General features: G+C 55.0%; 7 protein-coding genes across 7 annotated transcripts; 4 read left to right on the top strand and 3 right to left on the bottom strand.

The window, feature by feature from the left end:
- Positions 1–460: 460 nt before the first annotated feature.
- On the bottom strand, positions 461–4,250 carry STU1 (suppressor of tub2 mutation; the record flags this gene model as incomplete). The annotated part of the gene is made up of 4 exons (XM_051497349.1): positions 461–2,594; positions 2,644–3,561; positions 3,615–3,733; positions 3,795–4,250. 4 exons carry the CDS (start codon positions 4,248–4,250, stop codon positions 461–463), a joined length of 3,627 nt encoding a protein of 1,208 aa, XP_051351996.1.
- Positions 4,251–4,800: 550 nt separating this feature from the next.
- Positions 4,801–5,838, bottom strand: J4E92_005973 (uncharacterized protein; the record flags this gene model as incomplete). The annotated part of the gene is made up of 2 exons (XM_051497348.1): positions 4,801–5,150; positions 5,202–5,838. The coding sequence occupies 2 exons, from the start codon at positions 5,836–5,838 to the stop codon at positions 4,801–4,803; spliced, it is 987 nt and encodes a 328-aa protein (XP_051351995.1).
- A 3,219-nt stretch (positions 5,839–9,057) lies between these two features.
- Positions 9,058–12,960, top strand: J4E92_005972 (uncharacterized protein; the record flags this gene model as incomplete). Its single annotated transcript, XM_051497347.1, has 6 exons — positions 9,058–9,132; positions 9,187–9,217; positions 9,319–9,855; positions 9,916–12,579; positions 12,628–12,761; positions 12,814–12,960. The coding sequence occupies 6 exons, from the start codon at positions 9,058–9,060 to the stop codon at positions 12,958–12,960; spliced, it is 3,588 nt and encodes a 1,195-aa protein (XP_051351994.1).
- A 584-nt stretch (positions 12,961–13,544) lies between these two features.
- J4E92_005971 (uncharacterized protein) lies at positions 13,545–14,295 on the top strand (the record flags this gene model as incomplete). The annotated part of the gene is made up of 4 exons (XM_051497346.1): positions 13,545–13,595; positions 13,644–13,649; positions 13,793–14,208; positions 14,265–14,295. The coding sequence occupies 4 exons, from the start codon at positions 13,545–13,547 to the stop codon at positions 14,293–14,295; spliced, it is 504 nt and encodes a 167-aa protein (XP_051351993.1).
- A 521-nt stretch (positions 14,296–14,816) lies between these two features.
- J4E92_005970 (uncharacterized protein) lies at positions 14,817–15,980 on the top strand (the record flags this gene model as incomplete). The annotated part of the gene is made up of 3 exons (XM_051497345.1): positions 14,817–15,024; positions 15,083–15,452; positions 15,527–15,980. 3 exons carry the CDS (start codon positions 14,817–14,819, stop codon positions 15,978–15,980), a joined length of 1,032 nt encoding a protein of 343 aa, XP_051351992.1.
- A 651-nt stretch (positions 15,981–16,631) lies between these two features.
- On the bottom strand, positions 16,632–18,910 carry J4E92_005969 (uncharacterized protein; the record flags this gene model as incomplete). Its single annotated transcript, XM_051497344.1, has 2 exons — positions 16,632–18,191; positions 18,245–18,910. 2 exons carry the CDS (start codon positions 18,908–18,910, stop codon positions 16,632–16,634), a joined length of 2,226 nt encoding a protein of 741 aa, XP_051351991.1.
- Positions 18,911–19,496: 586 nt separating this feature from the next.
- On the top strand, positions 19,497–20,648 carry J4E92_005968 (uncharacterized protein; the record flags this gene model as incomplete). The annotated part of the gene is made up of 3 exons (XM_051497343.1): positions 19,497–19,799; positions 19,852–20,020; positions 20,071–20,648. The coding sequence occupies 3 exons, from the start codon at positions 19,497–19,499 to the stop codon at positions 20,646–20,648; spliced, it is 1,050 nt and encodes a 349-aa protein (XP_051351990.1).
- Positions 20,649–20,980: the final 332 nt, after the last annotated feature.

Below are 20,980 nucleotides of genomic sequence, written 5' to 3'. Positions count from 1 at the left end.
ACGCACCCGTATATCCATTGTCCACAGCCTGATACCAGCTGCGACCTTCGCACAAGGCGTCTGTTCGCGTTACATCAATACGACTGAGCATCACCCAACCAAGCAAAAACATACATTCAGGAAGAAGAAAAAAGTTGCATAGAATTACATATCTCAACTACCAATTCCCAGCCCTAGACCCTACTGCCCCACAAAGAACAAGGCTAGAAAGTAACGAATCAAGACGTTGATGAAAAGTGACTGACTACCGGAGCGATCCCGCTTTTCTCAGAACGCCTTCAAGGAAAACAAAGCCACAAAAGGTCAAACGCCAGACCAAATGAGTGACATAGGAGATGCCAAAGTTCCTAACCACCAATCAGTTCCAACAAACGAGACATTCCAAGTGCTAATACAGAGAGAGCTAGCTGTGCAGGCTCAATCAAGCCAAACGCTTCAATCGCAAAGGAAGGACAGCCACCTAGGCCTTAGCCTTCTTGGCAAGGTAGTATGTCAAGAGGTTCAAGTGCTGTTCCCTTGCGCCGGCAACGGCTTTCCAGAAGCCGCCGTCTTCCTTTGCGCCGTCGGAGCCGTTGATGCGTTCGTGGAGGGCGATGCAGAACTCGATGTCTGCTTTGCGTACGTCGGCGTCTTGGTCGTCCATGCAGCGTACGGCTAGTCTGCCTAGACGCGCAGTCTGTTCTGCGGACAATGTGACGTTCTTGGCGCCGCTCATCTGCACGAGGGATGCGAGTGTGGTCAAAGCCATGGTTGTGGAACGGGTTGACGCTTGGCCTGGTTGGGATGAGACCGAAGACTTGGAGTTTGGCGAGGATGTTGGAGTGGATGCGGGCGTGTCCTCAATCATCGCGAGGACGGTGTTAAGGCAGTCTAGAGTCTGGCCGTACTTGACGATTTCGTCTGCGGTCGCTTCGAGGTCAATGGCAATGTGTGATGTGCTTTCGTACTGTGCCTTCGTTTGCAGGATAGTGCGGAGGACGCGGGAGTAGTACTTCGAAGTCTCTTTGCGGTAGAGGGATAGCAACGCGCGAATTGTTGCTAGAGCCTGTACCTTTAGATTGACAGCCTTCATCTGAGGCGCCTTCAACTCGTGGACGGGTGCCTCAAGGAAATCCAGACATGCCAGTAATAGCCTGCCAAAGTTCTCGTCATTCGGTCCCCAGATTTCTTGGTTCGACTTGACCATGTCCTGCATGCGGCGGAACATGTGGGCTTCGACTGTGCGTCCTTCAATCTTTTTGATGCCGCTTGTGAGTAGCTGTCGGTTCTTCAGCACTTCAGCATCGTTTGTCTCGTAGCTTTGCGTGTGCAGGACACTTCCTGTGCTGTTCGTCTTGTGGTGACCGCGAGGGCGCTCTTCGTTATCGTTACCCATCATGATATCGCTTGTCATGCTTCCAGTACTTTGGCGGCGCTCGTTGCTCTTCTCGTTGATGGGAAGCTCCTCGAGAACCGGCTTTTCTGATCCATTCTCGACAGGTGTGTGCACTTCGCCAACAAATGGATCTTCAAACACTTGCACTTCGTCTCCGGCGTCGGTACCGCGAGTACTTGGCCGATCTGGTGACCTCAGGCGTGGGCTGCGTGTCGAAGACCGTAGGCTAGCGCTGTCTAGATGGCCCATAGACTTTGGACTTCTTAGCGCTGCAGCACGAGGGCTGGGTATCGGCAGTCGACCGATGGACTTTCTCGGCTTCGGTGGCGTATCATGTGTGGATTGCGTCGTCGGTTTCGCAAGGTTAGGAATGACCATGGTAAAGTTGTCTTCATCTCCCACATCCACAGCCTCATCGTCTCCAGCTACACTTCCACCCAGACCATTCCTTTGTCGAAATGGTATGGTACCTGCGTCATGCTGGCTTTGTGATCGAACCCAAGGCTTCACCATCGATAGGTCCTCCTCTTTTGCTGGGCTCACAGCCGGGCTCTCGCGACGAGAGCTCGCACTAGGAGACTTGCCATGGGCAATGGGTTGGCCAATCCTTGATTTGGGCCGCGCCGGACTAACTTGCGGGCTGTTCTGTGTTTGCGCACGCGGCCTTGAGCTGCTCTTCGGTACAGCAGGCTTCTTGGTCGCCGTTGGAGCAGGTGTCTTCTCTGGGGTCATGTTGGGCGTGCTCTTTCCTGGTCGTCGGACAGCATATGGATCCGCGGTCGCTGGTCGGTTCAACTCTGGTCGGCGGACCGGACGACGGACTGTGCCCGACATCAAGGAGCCGGTACCTGTGGAGTTCTTCAGCGCTGACTTCGTTGACTCTCCGGACATGGCAGAGGGTGGTCTCGCCGGGCCCGAAGAAGCCGTGGAGAGGTTCGACGTTGTTCTCGCGCCCAGAGACTTGGCCGATTGCGACGTTGGCACTGGTGTATAACTAGCAGCAGCAGAGTTGGGGCGTTCGGGGACACCTTTCGCGGCCGCTAGCTTTGCTCTCCTCTGTTCAGCAATCTTCTCCTTCAGGGCACTCCGCGAGGCACCCGGGCCTATTGACTTCGAAAACGAAGCTGCGCTTGTCGTGGACGAGGGGGCTGAGCCGTTCGGGTTGTTGGGGTCCTTTTCGAGTGCGGTCTTTTCTCGCTTGTCGAGTGTATCGAACATCCTGAAAGCTGTGTTAGTGACTGATGATGCCTCCACGTAGTCAAACTTACTTCTCGGCCCTCTGAGGCCATACCAAAGCGTAAGTCCAGTAGGCGCTTCGGTATGCCTCGCGCACCTTGGGATTAGCATCTGTAACGCCTCTCCGGATCAAGGTATCCAATGTCTCCAGTCCTCCTGAATGTTCGATGTGCGAAGTGTGTCTTTTGATCAAGGTCTTGGCCCAGGTCGCAGAGTGGGTTCGGGGTTGCACGTTCTTGTCTTGTGAGGCCATGGCTACGTGCTGCAATACGCGACTGTTGTACGACACGCTCTGGAAAATGGTGTCTACTGTAACGGCTCCGTTCTGCGCTGCAATGTTCTTCGTAGCACCGCACATCTTGATGAAGGATTGCAGGAGAATCTCAACCCAGGGGTCGATCGCAGAGCCGAGTGTCTTTGCAAGCTCCTGAACCAGCAGGCAGCCGTTGGTGGACATGGTTGTTCGGAGCGAGTTGGCGACTTTGAGGATACCGTCAAGAAGCGATTTGATGCCGGCAATGAAAGTCGCGTGGAACTCATGGGGCGCGTTTCCCTTGAGTATACGTCTCAACTTTGTGCAGTTCTTATCTCTGGCCAGCCAATTGCCCTCGCTCTCTTTGCCTTCGTAGCAGGGCGCCATGTCGCGGAAAACGTCGTCGAGCTCGCGCTGTGTGTAGATGTGTATGGGGTCCATGACGACAACCTCGACCGGGGGAGGCTGCTCATCCGCAAAGCTCTCTGCCAAGCCGACGTCGGGTTGCAGCGTCTGGGCGCGTTTGGATACGATGGGTCGGGCGACGGGGGCGGGTGGTTGGGCAGGCGCGACATCCACGCTCTTAGCCATGGCGTCGTCGTCGAGGTGGGAGGTGATGTAGGTGGCAATGGCTTTCCGGACATTCAGGGCCACGAGCTGCTTCTTAAGGTTGGCTTTGGCGTGTTCCGGAGCGTGTCTGTCGTGATGTCAGTTGCTACCATGGTGCAGCATATCCGCCAATGGACGTACCCAAAGAGCTCCACAACCGCCTTCTTCGCCGTGTCGCGCACGGCGGGATCCGCGTCTTCGCAGTTTGCCACGAGCTGGTTGGAGTAGCTCTTGAAAGGGAGCCCTTCGCTCTTGTTCATCTGTGGTCAACCACGCGTTAGAACATTTTCGCGCCTGCCCGATGCGCTACGGGGGACCAACCTTGACCACCCACAACATGGCGGATTCTTTGGCGCGCGGGTTTGTGCTCTTGATGGCATCGTGTATCAGCGCGTCAATCTCCATGGAGCACAGGTAGTGCAGGTCGGCCAGAATCTGCGAGGCGGCGCTGCGGTGGCTTTCGCGCCCATCGCCCAACTTGTCGGCGAGGATGGAACATAGTATGGGCGACTGTGACGTAAGAATCGACGTCTCCTTCTGCAGTTGCAGGCGCTTGATGAAGTGGCTCAGCGTCGAGAAGCCCGTGGACACGAGCGCGGCCGAGGTGGCGGCGGTGCAGGCGATGCGGATGCACTCGAAGATAGGAGCCTGACAACTTTCAGGGACCCGGTTGTGCTTGATGCTCGACTTGAGCGTGCTGAACAGGGCCAGGCGCGACTGGACATCGGTCGACGGCTTCTGGAGTGCCTTGAGCAGGTCCGACGTCTCTTTCTCCATCGTGGGCGCAAATTGGCCCTTTGTCGCAAAATAATCCGGCAGCGGTAGAGGCGGGGTGGTTTGTATATGTTGTGAGAGTTGTTTACGGCGGGCAGCCATCCCCGTTCACGCTAGACCAGTGGCCGAGCAACCGTGCGCTTTACATGCCGCACTGCCGCTACCCCAGGGGCGCACGGCGATCCACCCTCGAAGCTTCCAGATGAATGCGAACAGCTGGTCAGGACGTGTCGCTTATTCCAATTGCAAGGCTGCTTTGATCTTCACGTCACATTGTACATCAGATGGCCTGCCCGAAACTTCCTTCTTTGCCACGTCATAAAGCGCAACAACACCACCGTAAATCACTCAAGCGGGGCCAGCCATGACAAAGTGATAGGCCGTTGCGCCGGATGCGCGGGCTGCACTAGAACAAGAGCATTAACGTTTTGAGAGGAGCCGAGTCAAAACAACAACAGATAATGAGCGAGCGATTTATTTCATTGTACAGATGATCTTTACGGATTTAGGTAATGACAGCCTTCTCTTTGTCCGACGAAGCCGATCATGCTATCTAAGCGTCCTTGTTCTGAGCGTTCCTTTCATCCCAGACACCGACAGCCTCCTCAGCTGCCTTGACACCGCTGAGAGCCATAGCGCCAAAGGTAGGTCCCATACGGTTGGCGCCGTCAACCTCGCTGAGTTCCATGCCGCCGACGATTAGACCAGGCACAACCTCGCGGGTGCGCTTGACAATGGCATCTTCGGCGGTGCGCATGTCGAGGCCGCGCATGCCACCGAGCTTCTCAATCTGCTGCATAGACACGAGGCGCTTGACAGAGAAAGCGCCGAATGGGCCGTCGTGGCCGGTGGTTGAGATGACAAGAGGTGCATTGATGGTGTTCGGGTCCATGCAAGACTGGTCTGTAAACAATTAGTAAGAGCAGAGAAAAAGAAAGCAAGACTGCAGCGTACCATCGTGATGCATGGAGACGAGAGTCCAGTTGGTGACAACACCAGCGATGCGGACGGCGTTGGGGTCGCTGGTAGTAGGAGCCGGACGGGTGATGAGGTCCTCGACAGCCGTCGCGTTGAACAGCTTGACGTTGGGGAACTGCAGGACCTTGGACAGCAAGGTGGATGTGAAGAGCGCGGCATGCTTGACGACGACAAAGTCACCTTCGTCCTCGTAGGGCACGCCGATCTCGTTCAAGAAGAGCTCAGCAGGCTTGCGCATGACCATGGCACTGAAGAGCTGGCCACCGAGCCAGGCACCACCACCCGGAGCAACGCCAGCTTCGACGATGGCAATCTTGAGGTCAGGACGCTTGGTGGCGAGCGTGTAAGCGGCAGACAGACCGCAAGAGCCTGCACCGACGATGACAATGTCCGACTCAGCGTAGGTGTCAAGGTCGTTGAAGTAGCGGCGGGTCATGGCACGAGACACCTGCGACTCGCGGATAGGGGCGAAGGTGAACTTCTCCCACTTGTTCTCGAGCTCAGCGACAGTCTTGGCCTGGCCGTTGAAGGCAGCCTTGACAGCGAGGTCCTTCTTGATGCCCATGTCGTTGCCAGCAACGGGAGTTTCAAAAATGGCAGCGGGGGGAGACATGTTGAAAGGGGTTCAAGGGTCGAAATCTGCGAATTGTTAAGTCTGTTCCACACAGGGAGAGACAGAGCAGAGCATGATCCTTTTCGCAGGTATTATCCTGATCAAGTTCGAAACCGTATAATCTCAGAACGAATCCAGCAGGACCCAACTACCACACTGGAGTAGAAGAACTACGACAGTGTGGGAGACAGACACTGCTAGAAACGAACACCGGTTCATGCAGTATACTTAGCTGTAAAAGTACCTATGTGACTTGAGGACAACGCCCACGTGCGGAACATGTTCTGCATCGTGGCTGCCATACTTGGTCGTGACGAGTATCTGCATGGGGGTTAGCCATTGCTCTTGAGTACCTTGAAGCAGTGGATGAGTACGGATACTGAATAACTTGAGCTTTGCAAAGACAGTTAGACTGTTGTAGGAAAAAGAAAAGAGGAGGGGCAGGTTAGAGGAGAGGTTTAAATATTCCAACGTGCCCCGCCACCTCGTCCACGAATATCCTCAGTCATCCGTTGGGGCGGGGTAGCTCTTGCTGTCTGCATATGAAGTGCTCGAATACAGAAGGACCCACTGTATTGTACCGCGTCCAGACCCATGTGTTCAGCACCGCGGAGTATTTAATTCGTGAGAACGGTATGTGGTGACAGGGTCCTGCATTAGTAGGCCTAATTGGGACGCAGCTCTGCGCAGTAATACATCATTAGCAAGAAGGACCGACCCACCAGACGGGAAAATTGAGGACCACACATGCTCGTGTAACTTGGGATTGAAATATCACCGCGAGAGAGCGTGATTCGAGGAAGGGACCGGCTAATGTTGCGAGACTTCCAAGGTTGTCGTTCCTGCCTGTTAGCGTTGGTGTTGCTCAAGACGAGATGCTTGGCATTACGACGTTCTGTTTGGAAGGCGCCACCACAACATGATACTTTCACAGCTGTTCCTAGTGGCACTCTTTGATGATGTGACAATACAGCAGCGTACGCGCAAAGGTATGGTGATCGTGCAGTAGGAGTTGATACTGCAGGGGATCTGGAAGTATATCTATTTCAGTCTCAGACTTGCTTCGGACTTTTGACGAACCTTAGTATGTCACGATATCTAAGTTAACAAAATCTAAGTTAACAAATCGATAAGTTCTCTGGAACCAGTCATATGGTAACCCATGCTGCCGAACGGGCTGGTAAACTTAATCGTGTACCAAGGGTAGGGTACTATGATACTGACTCAATAAGGTTGATCGAGACCCGCTCAGCGATGAAGATAAGGTTGAGACGGGCAGCGGCAGCCGAACTCGAGTCAACACAAAGGCAAGGCAGAGCCTGGTTGCCTGAATTTTCAGGTGGTGATCAAACGTAGTGGCGGACCGCAGCGGACGGTACAAGCATCCGAGGTAAAGCTGTTTAGGTGGCACGACGACACATGTCAAACAGCCTTGGTGTTGCGACAGGCGTTGATGAGACAGATGTGCGGCAACTGTCTTCGGATGCGTGATACGTGGTACCTGGTGTTGTCTGGAAGTATGCCTCGTACGGGTAGAAGAGGCGTTGTTAATGGTCGAGCGCGAATCGCGGTTGGGCGCTGACTCTTGAGGCGGGCAGATCAGCAGGGTGGTTCGGATCGATGAAACGTGTCTGTGTGCGCCTCGTTATTCCCGTTTGTTTCAGGATCGTGGCAGAAGGATTCCGAGGGGAGCAAATGCCGATTGGTAAGTATCTTCCGACGTGTATAGGATGATGCAAAGTAGTTGGGTACCTCGGCGATGGATGCACGCGAGGATCGGCTGAGTGGAAATGCTCAGGAGTCCAACGAACGAGATGTTGATGGCGTGGTTCCTGTGCAACATTGGCTCTGGTGAGCACAGGCGGTATGATAGGGCCTAACTAGCGTCTGGACGTCGAGCGTGTTCGAAATAGAGACACGGGTGTTTTGCGGGGAATGAACGCGTCCTTCAATTTCTCGAGGGCGACCGCACTTTCCGATAGGATGGTGCGCTGACCCGGCATTGGACTCTGAAACAAGCGGATGATATTGTAAGCTGTGCGAATATTTATCTGGCTGCGAATTGTTAATGTATTGGTAGGTCAAGAAAGCGGCCGCGTTCCTGCATGATCTAATGCTAGACATGTGTGCAGCGCAGATGACGGGCATGTGCTGATGGAGGCGCTTCAGGGGAAAGGGCTCAGATTGCGTCAGCTATTTTGAGGATTGGGAGGATTGAGGGATGAGTTCCAATTAGTGCGGGAGAAGCGATATTATTAATTGAGCTCGTGATGCGGGTGATGACCACATGGAGTCTTGGAGGTGGTCAGAAAGACAGGAGGTTCAGAGCTACATGCGCCACGCGCGGTGTGAGCTGGGCTGAGGATTGGTACAAAGAGACTACCTGAATCAAGAGGCGATTCACGAGTGCCGGCGTTTACAAATGATAGCCCTAGGGTGGTCAGTTGTGCAGTGAACGGGCCGTTGTCAGAGGAAGGGGCCCTGGAGCGCACGATCTGCGATGGCGTGTGCTTGGCAGGGCCTCTGCAGACGTCGTAATAGCGCGGTGGAGCTGGAGTCGCAGCCCGGTCTCGAAAGCTGACCACCTTGGGCCTGCGCCGTGCGAGTGTTTGGAATTCCACGGTCGTGTTCACATGTGCGGCACATGCTGGCAGCCGTGGTAGAGGCGCTTAGCAAGTCTATCAAAAGTCTATCAAAAGTGCAGCTAGGGGCCAGAGGACACGCGCAGAGGCTGGATTAGGCTTTCACTCTTTACATCGCCCGTGGTCCCCTGGTCGTGGCCGCCGCATGGATTTGTCTGCCGCGTATCTTTCCAGACCCTGACCAGGCACTAGCCCGCCCATTGGCTCTGCACCTCCACACCACGACGCCGCTGCGAGGTGCGCCTGTCTCGTCGACCAACCTAACTGCCCTGGGCCCTCGTCGCGCACAGAAGCCGTTCGCCAGTGCACTGACGCCGCTGCTGGTCGTCGCCTTTGCTTTTGCGCCGTTGGCACCCACGCCCTCCTCTCGCCTTGCACTGTAGTCTGCGCTGTAGTCTGGTGCTAGCAACTTTGGGGATCGCCCAGACGACGAACCACTGAACACGCCCACGCCCTGCCAGCTGCCAATTGTCCCTCCGAGCACGACACGGCTCCGGCGCCGACTGCACGCCCGCCCTCGCGCTGCCCGCCAGCATTGCTACTGCTCCTTCACCGACACGCATATTTCTAGCCCGCCATGGAGAGCCCGACCGGCTATCCAGAGTCTCCAATCGACGACGAGGTCGTGTATCCGTGCAAGGGATGCGGAGAGGTATGAGCCGCTGCTACCACAACTTCCCCTCTGCAATCGCTCATAGCAGTCTAGATCCTCGAGGAAGGCAAGGCCTTCGAGCTCGGTATGCTTCCCCGCTGAGCCAACACCACAACTACCATCGCGCCTTCCTCCCACCGCCGATGCCAACCACCTGCCGAGGATGTACATGCTAACTTTGCCTAGCCGGAAACCGATGGCACATCGACTGCTTCCGCTGCAACACATGCGGCACCCTCCTCGATTCGGATGCGAACCTGCTGCTGCTCGGCGACGGCTCCCTGATATGCAACAACTGTACATATAGCTGCAACCACTGCGGCAACAAGATCGAGGATCTGGCCATCTTGACTGGTGACCAGGCCTTCTGTGCCAACTGCTTTCGGTGCAGGAATTGCAAGCGCAAGATCGAGAACCTGCGCTATGCCCGCACCTCGCAGGGTATCTTCTGCATGTCGTGTCATGAGTCGCTCATGGCTCGACGGCGCAAGAAATCCAAAAAGCCGCCCTCAGTGGCGCCCAAGGTGGACAAATCACTGCCTGCTCTGCCTCCCCACGAGCAGAACCAGTCCACCTTCACCCCAGACCTGGATACGCCATCCGACATCTTCTCGGAGCCCACCACGACCGACGTATCCCCCAGACCTCCTCAGCCGCGCCGGGGCGATTCGTCGTCAAACTTCAGGCGCGATGCCTCACCAATTGGAGATGCTGCACGCAGGGGTATGAATTCCACATGGCCTACATCGTACTCACACATAGCTAACCCAGCCACAACTACAGACAATACCACTCTTCCAGCAACAACATACAACAAGGACAGCGCGCGTTCAGAGCTGGTAGACAACGGCGACGACGGCATCCTCCTCCCCTTCGCTCTCGATCCCAACCCTGCGCCCGGCCCATCCCCGCTCGGCCGACCCATCAGTAGATTCAATGACCGAACACTGGGAGCCAAACCGACCGGAAGCGGTGACAGCAAGAGCGGGCGCGATTACTTCAGTAGACCCACTGGCGACCATCGCGAGAAGCTGAAGGAGAATGGCTCTCGAGAAGCCTCCAAAGAGAGACGCCAGACGCAAACACAGAGCCCGCACATTGCCTTCCAAGAGAAAGGAAGGCAGCCTTCGGATACACTGGTCGAGACACTTAGGAAGAAGAAGGACATGTCCAACGAATCTCCTGCCGCTGAGCCTCGGTCAAGGAGTCAGCACGCTTCTCCCGCCCCTTCAGGCCCAGAACCCTTCAAACTACAGGATGTACCCAAGAACAAGAAGGCGGAGGCCAAACGCAAGGACTCCGACGAGACGCCATCACCGCAACCGCAGCAACAGCAACAGCAGCAGCCGTCTTCTTCCAAGAACGACATCATGTCTGCGCGGCTGAGTCGTCCCCTCATCGAGCCAACCTTCACTAGCTCACCACCACTTGGCTCGCAAGATTCACCGCAGACCTCAGAATCGTCGTTCGGCTCCAATCTTCCGCTAGAAAGACCTGCGCGTGGTGATTCGCTCAAGGCTTCGACCCTCAAGCCTTCAGCCCCAATCTCACGAAACGAGAGGGCCCCATCACCCACCACACCGACTCTAAGCCATCCAGAGCGAACATCATCTACCAACACAGCCAGCGCGAACCTCAACGCCGGACTTGGCATACTCAGTCCTTCGGATTCGCCAGCCTCTAAGACTCCATCGGACCCTCCAGTTCTCCCCGCACGTTCAGGTGGACGGCCAGCCCCGCCCTCGACCGACACGTTCACATCTCCACGCGCACCCCCACAACCACCTGCCATTCAGCAACACAAGACGAGCGATTCCATTAGCAGCGCCCAAAGCGAAGCATCCCGAGATGCATATGGAGCTGGTGGCCTTCCTCGATACAGCGCTCAGGGCGATTTCTCCATGGATGAGGATTTCGCGCGTTTGCTCGGAAGCCAGGATGGAAGAGATGAAAAAGACAACGGGGTGTTCAGGAGAGTTTCGAACGCTGTGTCCAAGCATGGGCGTAGTTTCAGTGATCGTGGTTCAGTCACATCACGAGGTCACAAGAAATGGCCTACGAACGGCTCCATCGACATTAGCAGCCCGACAGTTGCCTCGCCCGACACTAAAGAGGAAGGCGTCAACCTGCGTAACGAGCTGCGCCGCGCCCAGCAGCGGATCGCTGAGCTGGAGGCCGAGAAGAACGGCCTACAAGAATCGATGCATAGTGCGGCCGACATCAGACAGGCAAACACGGTGCTGCGAGAGAAGCGAAACACCATGGCTGTCTTGGATACGCAACGTGAGATGGTGATCCGCGAGCTTGAAATCATGACTGAACACCTCAAGCACGCTAAGAGCGGCCAGGGCAACGTTGAGATCGGTCAGCTCAAGTCAGACATTCTCAAAGACTTTGCAAACTCGTTGCAGAAGCTCAAAGACAATCTGGGGAATCAAATAGAGGACCTGATCACGAAGAGATCGGAGTTGACGGAAGAGATCTCGAACCTCATTCAGATGAAAGACAAGGGTTTCCAAGAGTACGAATCGCTCACGGCCGCTAACACTAGACTTTCCGCCATGAACAGGGACCTGGTAGACAACATCCAGACCAACCTCAAGAACAACAAGAAGAGTGGACAGAACCTTGATGTTGCTGCGAATGGCCTTGGCATATACAACGCGCAGCACAAGGGCGGCAAGTCCGAAGTATCCGTGGATGCACCAGTAATACCGCATGATCACTCCTATGCCAATCTCGACGATGGCGAGGCGACCGTCGCGCAGCCGCAAGTCGTTAACATTAGGAAGACCGGAAAACCCACCAAATTCTCTACCTGGAAGAAGGGCGGGCAAGCCATCACAAAGAACGTCACCAAGGGCTTCAAGGGAGCATTCGGTTCAGAGCAGAAACAGGAGGACTACAACGTCAAGGTCATTGGCACTCCTTACGGCTCTGTGCACTCTGGGCCCGACATTGCAGCCATGTCCATGTCGAGTTCCATCAAAAGCCGGGATACCATGGACCAAGGAACCCCGCGAGGCTGGTTCGGTGGAAAGCCTGGCAACGTTAGACCAGGCGGCCCGCCCCAAGGCTTTAGGCCCATGCAGAACATCAACAACAGCACCACTAATCTGGCTGCCGCCGACGCCAGTACCGTGCTATTCGGGTCTGACCTGACAGCACGATGCGAGTTTGAACGGCAGATGATTCCACGCATCGTCAGCAGATGTATCGAAGAGGTCGAGCTTCGCGGCATGGACGTGGAAGGTATCTACCGTAAAAGCGGCGGTACCTCTCAGGTGAACCAAGTGCGCAGTGGCTTCGAGACAGACACCGAGCACGACATCTCGGACCCAGATCTCGATATTCACTCCGTCACTTCTGCGCTGAAGAACTACTTCCGCAGGCTCCCTGTGCCGCTGATCACATACGATGTCTATGATCAGTTCCTGGAAGCTGGCCGTAAGTTTATACCATCAGACGACAGATCAAGTGCTAATAATTGTACAGAACTAGAAGAGCCGACTGCTCAGTCAAGAGCTTTGTCTGCCGCTGTGAACGAAATTCCCAAGGCTCATCGTGATACCTTGCAATTCCTCGTGTTCCATCTGTCGCGGGTCATCCAGCACGCCAGTGACAATTTGGTAAGTACACACAATAGATGTTTGACGTGTACCATGACTAATACGTGAATAGATGACACCACTCAATGTCGCTGTCGTTTTTGCGCCAACCATCATGCGGCCTATGGACATCCAGCGCGAACTCACCGACGTGCAACAGCAGCGTGTCGCCGTGCAAGCGCTTCTGGAAAACTACAAAACAGTTTTCGGTGATGAATAAAGTGAGCGCAACGCCCACAAAAACTCGCAAGGGCAATCGAAGGCGCCCAAAATTCCTGTTATATCGTTTCCATTTTTCAACATGTGTATCTACAGCGGGCGTTACCGGCCCGATCTCCAAGAGCTTGTTTGTCCTTGTCTGTGTATCATACGAATCTGCACACAGTTTTGGATCCTATCTGTATCGACGTCCGTGAGGCGTGTATCGATGGCTACGATGGAGATTGTGTTTATACCCTTGGGGCTTTTTGCTTGGTCACCTAAGCGAAGTCAGCGATATATAATGAATTCTTGAGACTGTTGTTCTTGTATGCATCCGGTCCAGATCATTCACATGCTCCACATGTATGTGCTGTTCCTATGCTTGGCGCTTTCGCTACGTCGCCGCTAACGCGCTCAGGATGACGTCGGTCACCGCCCACTAAGCGAGCAAGCATGTGAGGGAGCCTGTTTCCGGTCTCACACGATCGCCCATTGACTTCGCAGCTTCCCGGTACCCATCGACTGATCTGCAAACCTCACATCAACCCTTGCGACAGCACTTTTTCCACTTCTTCATCCAACCACCACTACCCCTCCTACATCATGTCTTACGCAGAGATGGCCGCCAAGGGCCCCAAGCAGAGCCCCGAGGAGGTGAGTTATTGAAGAGCGCTTGCAATGTGTGCCAATGCTAACTTGAAGACAGGCGTAAGTCACCCCGTTCATTTGGATGGAGTTCACCCCTCCGACGTCAGCTTTGACGATGCATGACGGCACCCTGTGTGGCATCTTGGTCTAAATACAAGACCTGTGTTCTGAGGCATGAAGCTTCCAGGGTTGTTCTGACGTAGCATTGCAGTCGCGCCCCCGCCCAACCTGAGATCGAGCACGCTTCCGACGACAGCGTACACTCCCTTGTCGACGTAGACAGCCCGCACATCTCCTCGGTCCCCTCGGACTACGAGTCGCAATCCGTCAAGACTGACACGCAAGCCGAGCGCATGGAGCGTGAAGAGGAAATCAAGGAAGAAGCCAAGCACATCAAGGACCGCGCTGCAGCAAAGAAGGAGGCAGCCAAGGACAAGATGAAGAAGAACGCCGACAACCCGGTCGTGCTGAGCAACGCAGTTGGTCTTGCCGTTGTCGGTGGCATCGTTGGATTCGGCGCATACAGGCAGTATGCCCGCGGCGAGCTGACCGGCAAGGTCGTCGCGGCCTGGGCTGCTGTCATTGGATTGTTCGGCGTTGGCGACTACTACGTCAGCCAGTATGTTGCCCCAGCAGGAAGTGCTCTGGTGGCATATGTGCTAACATTCGCAACAGATACTTCTTCAAGCGCAACCCACCGAAATAGACGTGCCGCCTGATCGCTTTGTTCAAATTTGCACTCCACTTCAATAGCACCTCGTACGACGGAATCATGCTGAAATCTTGATCACCTGGACTGTACCGATTTGGCTATGTTGTCTTCATCTTTTCCGCGGTACCATACAGCAAGCAAGGGGTTCTCTACTCGGTTTCGGTCTTGAGGCGAGATGCCTTCATGAGTCCACTTCTGTATATATGAGGTCAACGTTCAATATACCCGTTCAAACACCATCTTGACCACACAAAATTGATCCAGATTACGCATGAACTTTTGAAGGATTTGCGACTGCGTCCTGATCACCATGTCGGATATACTTGAGACGATGCCCAGAATTCTCAGAAGTTCCACCACGTGATCCGAGATCTCCAGCCACGCAGATCCCTGCTCCTTCCGCTTAGAAATGCAGGTCCCATAACTTTTACGTAGTGACGACACTTCCGTGTACCGTTGACATCCGCCACGTCTCTTTCTTTGCATCTCTTTCCCGTTTCACATCTTTTAGCATCATGTTCCGTGCAGCCCCACGGTTAATTGCGCGTCCAGCGCTGCGAGCCGCGCCACTACGGTCTGTCGCGCCGGCCAGGCGGTACTTGAGCACCGCACCACCATCACAAAAGTCGAGAAGTTTCAAGAGCTTGGTTGCGAGGCTGGGTGTAGCCGGAGCAATAATATACTATTACAACACCACGGATGTTTTCGCAGAGGAGCCAAGACGTATGTTCAGACGCCAATGGACAGACGAATTGAACCAGAGTAGCTGATCCTGCCTCAGAACTTGTCCAACCCCTCCCAGAAACCGAAGTCGAATCCGAGCACCTCCCCACCATCGAATCCATCTCCGAAGAGCGCAAGCGACGACAAGCAGTACAGGCACAACTAGAGGCCCAGAAGAAAAAAGAGGCTGAGCACGCACAACAGAATGCTAAGCCTTCAGAAGATGGTCAGGGTGGCATAGAAGGACTCGAGGAAGAGGCAGATCAACAGGGCGCATTCAACCCGGAGACAGGCGAGATCAATTGGGATTGCCCATGTCTAGGAGGCATGGCTCATGGCCCTTGTGGTGAGCAGTTCAAGGCGGCATTCAGCTGCTTCGTGTACTCCACCGAGGAGCCTAAGGGCATGGACTGCATCGACAAGTTCAAGTACGTCTACACCACAGTAGAGCCGCAACAGGCCTGCGCAGTTTACGTTTGAACAAGTAGCTGACAAAACTCAGGGACATGCAAAACTGTTTCCGCGAATACCCCGAAGTCTACGGCTCAGAGCTAGACGCTGACGCCGACGACGAAGACGACATGACCGCCTCCGCCGAAACCCCATCCAACCCCTCCAACGCGCAACAAGACTCCTCATTACAACCCTCCACCAACGACCACGCCGCATCAGCGAAGGGAAAATTCTCCGGTGAACGCAACTCGAAACCCCACACACCAGAAAACAGCCTTGTCCCCGAAGAGTACAAGCCAAACGCCAAACACAACCCCGTAAACGACGCAAGGGGCGACATGAGCAGCCTGGATAGCGAGAAGGAGAAGGAGAAGAGCAAGCAGAAGCCAAAGGGCGAGAGCGACACCGAGAGGGCGAATAAGGCGAGGGCGCAGGTCAAGAGCCAGGAGCCTGTTAGCGAGAGTGAGAGTATGGTGCCCAAGGCTAGTCATGATGCGAAGTGATAGGGGAACAGGAAAGCTGGAGAGGAAGTAGAGAAGTTCTGAGAGACGAGTGATGTATGAGGAGATGATGGCATTGTATTATATAGCTACGTGTACAGCATGTTTGAAGAACTAAGGGGAGCATGTAGACAGTGGTGTTCAACGCTTCTCTGCTACTGACGAAAATCATGTACAGTATATATAGTTTCAACCAAACGTTCAAGCAACATTCACATCAAAGACTCTCAACTGTGCCAAGAAAAATGATTGCAATCGTTCTCGATAATAGAAACTACTTGTACAGCAGACACTCCAGCCTGCCAGAAAAGAAAACTTGAACACATCGGACCATGTGTAGCATAATCTTAGTTCCGAATAAGCGTAGGTACCAACTCATTGTACGCCAGAAAACACCCCTTTGAGACCAACAACCACGTATCCCCCAATCCAATTCAGCGCATCATGCTATCCTGACGTTTGTGGTCTTCACCGTGTCCGTTGTGAGGCTTACAATCGACACGTGAGTTACACTGTCCCAAGTCCTAACTACCGACGGCACTTGTCTCTTCTTCCTTTGTCCCAATGCGATAGTAAGAAAGCGTCTCATACGCACACCCCGGCCTTGACTCAGAGGGACCACGGTCTAAACGTGTCGCGCGCGCTAAGATGTCTCTAAATCTCTACTTTGCTGTAGCCCTCTGCGCCCTCGGCAAGGGGCTGGGCAACACCAGCGTCGACGCTGTCGCGCTTGACGCCCATGCTGTCCTCGCCCTTGCCTACGCCGAACATGCGCATGGCTTCCGTTAGCGCCTGGACGGCATCTTCGTTGCTCATGCTGCCGGGCAGACCCTGGCCGCCCATGGAGCTGCTGATGCGCTTGGTCGCGTCTTCGAGTGCGCGGACTCTCCTCTGGAAGTTGAGACGGTCCATGAAGAGCTGCTGGCGGCGGCGTTGCAGATCGCGGCGTTCGGCGGAGAGGAGCTTTTCGAAGTCGTTGAAGTGAGCGAGCTTGAGCTGTAGCTTTTGAAGTTGGAGGTTTACGGCACCGGAGACAAGACGGGTGATGTGGCGTTCTTCGTGCGAGGCTAGTGCCGAGGAACGGGCGGCGGAAAGGGCGAAGGGAAGGGTGGCTAGAGGGTTGGGGTTGGAGGACGAGTCGGATTCCCGTGTGGCTACGGCGGTGGACTCGGCAGAGGGGTCGACGTCCATAGCGTCGCCGCCTTCGGGCTTCATGTCTGAGGCGGTCGCTGCGGGTGTGGACTGTTCGCCTTCCTTCTCCTTGCCCTTCTCTGATGGTGCTGTGGGAGCTTTGTTGATCTTCTCTTGGAGGATGCGCTTCATCTCGCCTACACTGCGCCCTGACGCTACCGCCGCCTCTGTGACGTTCGCGGGAGCAAGACCAGCAAGGAAGCTGACGACGCTGAGAATCGGGTTGTCGGCGTGGTGGATGGGTACGCGGCCTTCGCTGAGGTACTCCAGATCGCGTAGGAACTTGGTTGAAGGAGCTGCAGATTGTGACTCTGGTAGGTCCGCCTCAATGTACTTGTCCTCAATCTCGAGCTGGAGGAACTTCATCACGCACTGCTCGCGCGTCTTCGTCTGGACGTGGTCGGCAACACGGTTCCAGTCATCGTCAAACTCCTCCAAGCCCTCGAGTAGCAAAAGAGTCTCCTCTTCCGTCCACTTCTCTTCCGTCTCGGCCGCTGCTGAGTTCTCCGGGTTGGAGATCTTTGTAAAGTCGGCCGAGGATGTGCCTTGAGGGAAGTTGCCCTCTACAAAACACCTGGGGCAAAGGTCGCGCTTCAAGCCACCAGCAGCCTTGATCTGGCCAGTCTGCTCAGAAGGCTTCGTTTCATGGAAATGTACACGGGTACATTCGACACCACAACTGAAGCAGTTGATGACCTTGGTTGGCTCCTTCGCGGCGGCTTCGAGATCCTTGACGTCTACCGAGCCGTTGGCGGCACCTTCACCGTTAGCAGCTTTTGGCTCCACGGATGCTTCTTTGCCATTGGCCTCGTAGATGTTTCGTCCAGCCAAAGACTTGGTCTCGCTCTTCGCAGTGGGTTGTTGGCTCGCGGCGCGGTCGGTGGCTGTGAGCTGCTTTCCGTCCGTGACCTTTGAGCCTGGTCCTGGTTGGAAAGGTTGCAGTCCGCGGGGGGTATCGACTGTGACACGGAAATGGCCGGTGAATGGAGGACCAATGTTCGATGGGCGTTCTTGAGGGTCGACCTGGTTGATATGTTAATCACGACTCAATTTAATCATATAGCGGCAAGATTTACTTGGTAGTTGATCAATCCCCACTGCTCGAGGAAAGCGTGCACGCGCATGATAGCACAGACATCTCCTGCAAGATTCCTTCGGCATGCGGTAACTGTGAGGTACTCGGATGGGTTCAGGCGGTATGTGTTGATCATGAAATCGCGGTAATCGCGGTACACGGCCGGTGTTTTGCTGCGGTTACGACCGTTGAAGAACTCGGGCAGGGCTTTGCGCTCGCGGTAGTCGATGTAGCGCATGTCGAACCAGGTTGCGTAGCTCGGGATGATGGTCGCATATGTTTGAGTAACAAAGTGTGAACGCGCTGCTGACTGCAAATCGGCTTTTGCTTGCGCCTCTGGGTCAGCAGCTTCACCACCCTCGCCGTTCTCCTTTTTCGCATCGTCGACGCCGCCCATCTCTTCGTCATCCTGGCCATCGGCGTCTTCCGCTTCCGGTCTTGGGCCATCGGGTGCGTCGAGAGGGTTATCTGATGCAGCTGTGGGCGTGGCAGTAGCAGGATCGTTGGAAGACTCCTTGCCGGGTGCGTCTTCGAGCATGCTGGTATCTACGGAACTTAGCGGGCTGTCGACTTGGAGATTTTTCAAGGTCGGTGATGGGAACATGCGATCCAAGTCGGCAAGATCCAGTGCACCTAGGAGCTCGTCGTCATGGAATAGGTCGTCCATGGTGTTGACGCGACTGGCGGTGGGTATGGTGATGATTGGAATCAGGATGCGACCTACCTTGATCGAGCGCATTGGTGTCGGTGGCACCTTCTCCAGTGAGACTTGGGTCCTGCGCAGTTGCGCTTGCTGTCGCGTCGTCGGCCATGGCTCGGGGCGTGCTGTGCGATGCGACGGAGCTGGAAGGCACTATGCGGCAATGCAAAGGGGAAGTCGCGGGCGCGAGTACTCGGAGCGATTGCGCGATCGCAACGTGTCTTTTTCAACGTGCTGCCGCGTGGTCGTTGTTGAATGAGGGTGGGGATGGGGGGCTGCGATGGGTGGGTTGGAGTCGCGTCTGAAGTTCGCGATGCTCTCGAACGCCTAAGCAAAAAGAGCACTAAGGAGCATGGAGTAGTCTCACGTGATCAGCCTGCAGCCCCGATGCAGATGCAAGGCTAGTGCCGGATAACTAACCTGGCCAAACCGAGGTCATAGTTCTCCGCGCCGTTGGGTTGCTTTCACTACTGCTGGACGAGGCATTCTACACCACCTTCTCGAATCTTGCGTGTCTGTGTTTCCTAGAGGCATCGCACTGTTCCCGCCCACCATGTTCTCCGCTGCTCGTCAATCCGCCCTCCGCACAGCTCGCACACGGCTTCGGCAGTCGCAACCCACGGTCGTACCCCAATACTCCGCCTTCGCACGGTTAGCGTCGACGTTTGCCATTCTCGAGCAGAAGGAAGGAAAGATCGTGTCACAGTCATTGGCCGCCATCACAGCAGGGACAAAGCTTGGAGGCTCAATAACAGCCTTCATTGCTGGAAGTGGGGTCAAGTCGGCCGCAGATGAGGCAGCCAAGTCAAAAGGTGTAGAGAAGGTCATCTACGTCGAGAATGGAGCATACGACAGGGTTGGTAGTCTAAAGAGATATGGAATGACACGGGACTAACAACATCTTACAGTGTCTCCCTGAGAACTATGCGCCACTCCTGGTCGAGAACATCAAGAAGGGTGGTTACACACATGTCGTTGCCGGTCACTCGGCGTTTGGAAAGAACATAATGCCGCGTGTCTCAGCACTTCTGGACACACAGCAAATATCAGACATTACCGGCATCGAGAGCGAGGACAGTGAGTGGGTACCGTCTGAAATATGCGAAGGGTTGTTAACCAGACTACAGCATTCGTTCGCCCAATCTACGCCGGTAACGCCATTATGACCGTCCAATCGTCCGACAGCACCAAAGTCATCACCGTCCGAGGCACCGCGTTCCCCGCGCCTGAAACCGAAGGCGGAAACGCGACAGTAGAGGAGGGCGTCGACCCCAAGGCCGAATGCTCAACAGAGTGGATATCCGAGGACCTCCAAAAGTCCGACCGTCCCGATCTCGGCTCTGCAGAGAAGGTCGTCTCCGGAGGCCGTGGTCTGAAATCAAAGGAGGAGTTTGACAAGCTCATGCCACCGCTAGCAGACGCGCTCGGTGCCGCCATCGGTGCATCAAGAGCAGCAGTCGACAGTGGCTTTGCAGACAACAGCTTGCAAGTGGGCCAGACAGGAAAGAACGTTGCGCCACAATTATACCTGTGTGCTGGTATCTCTGGTGCTATTCAGCATCTGGCTGGTATGAAGGACAGCAAGGTCATTGCAGCCATCAACAAGGATGCCGAGGCACCCATTTTCCAGGTCGCGGATGTTGGTCTTGTTGGAGATTTATTCGAAAAGGTCCCAGAGCTGACCGAGAAGCTCAAGTCGCAATAAGCATTGAGCGCATTGATACCTGTTGTATATAGTTTGAACAATATATCGACCAAACAAGGAACATGACTGCCACCAAGCCGACAACCAGGAGATATCCCAGCGCTTTCTCAAAATCATCGCAAATCACGGCATGAAACACGCAAGCACATCCTATGCTTTCCAAAGAATCTCTAACCGCACGTGAAGTATTCACCTTTTGATCTCTAAGTAACCCCGGCATTCGCAGCTTGGCGTGCGTCAACGGCTGATCGACGCCAGCACCCACCATTCGTCTCCACTACGCCGCGATAGCCGAGTCATCGAATCTGGCAATCTTGCTGGAGACCTGCTCA

Source organism: Alternaria infectoria (assembly GCF_024043175.1).
Source record: "Alternaria infectoria strain BMP 0036 chromosome Unknown scaffold_9, whole genome shotgun sequence".
Classification (NCBI taxonomy): Eukaryota; Fungi; Ascomycota; class Dothideomycetes; order Pleosporales; family Pleosporaceae; genus Alternaria; species Alternaria infectoria.
This window is presented reverse-complemented; position numbering and strand designations above follow the sequence as displayed.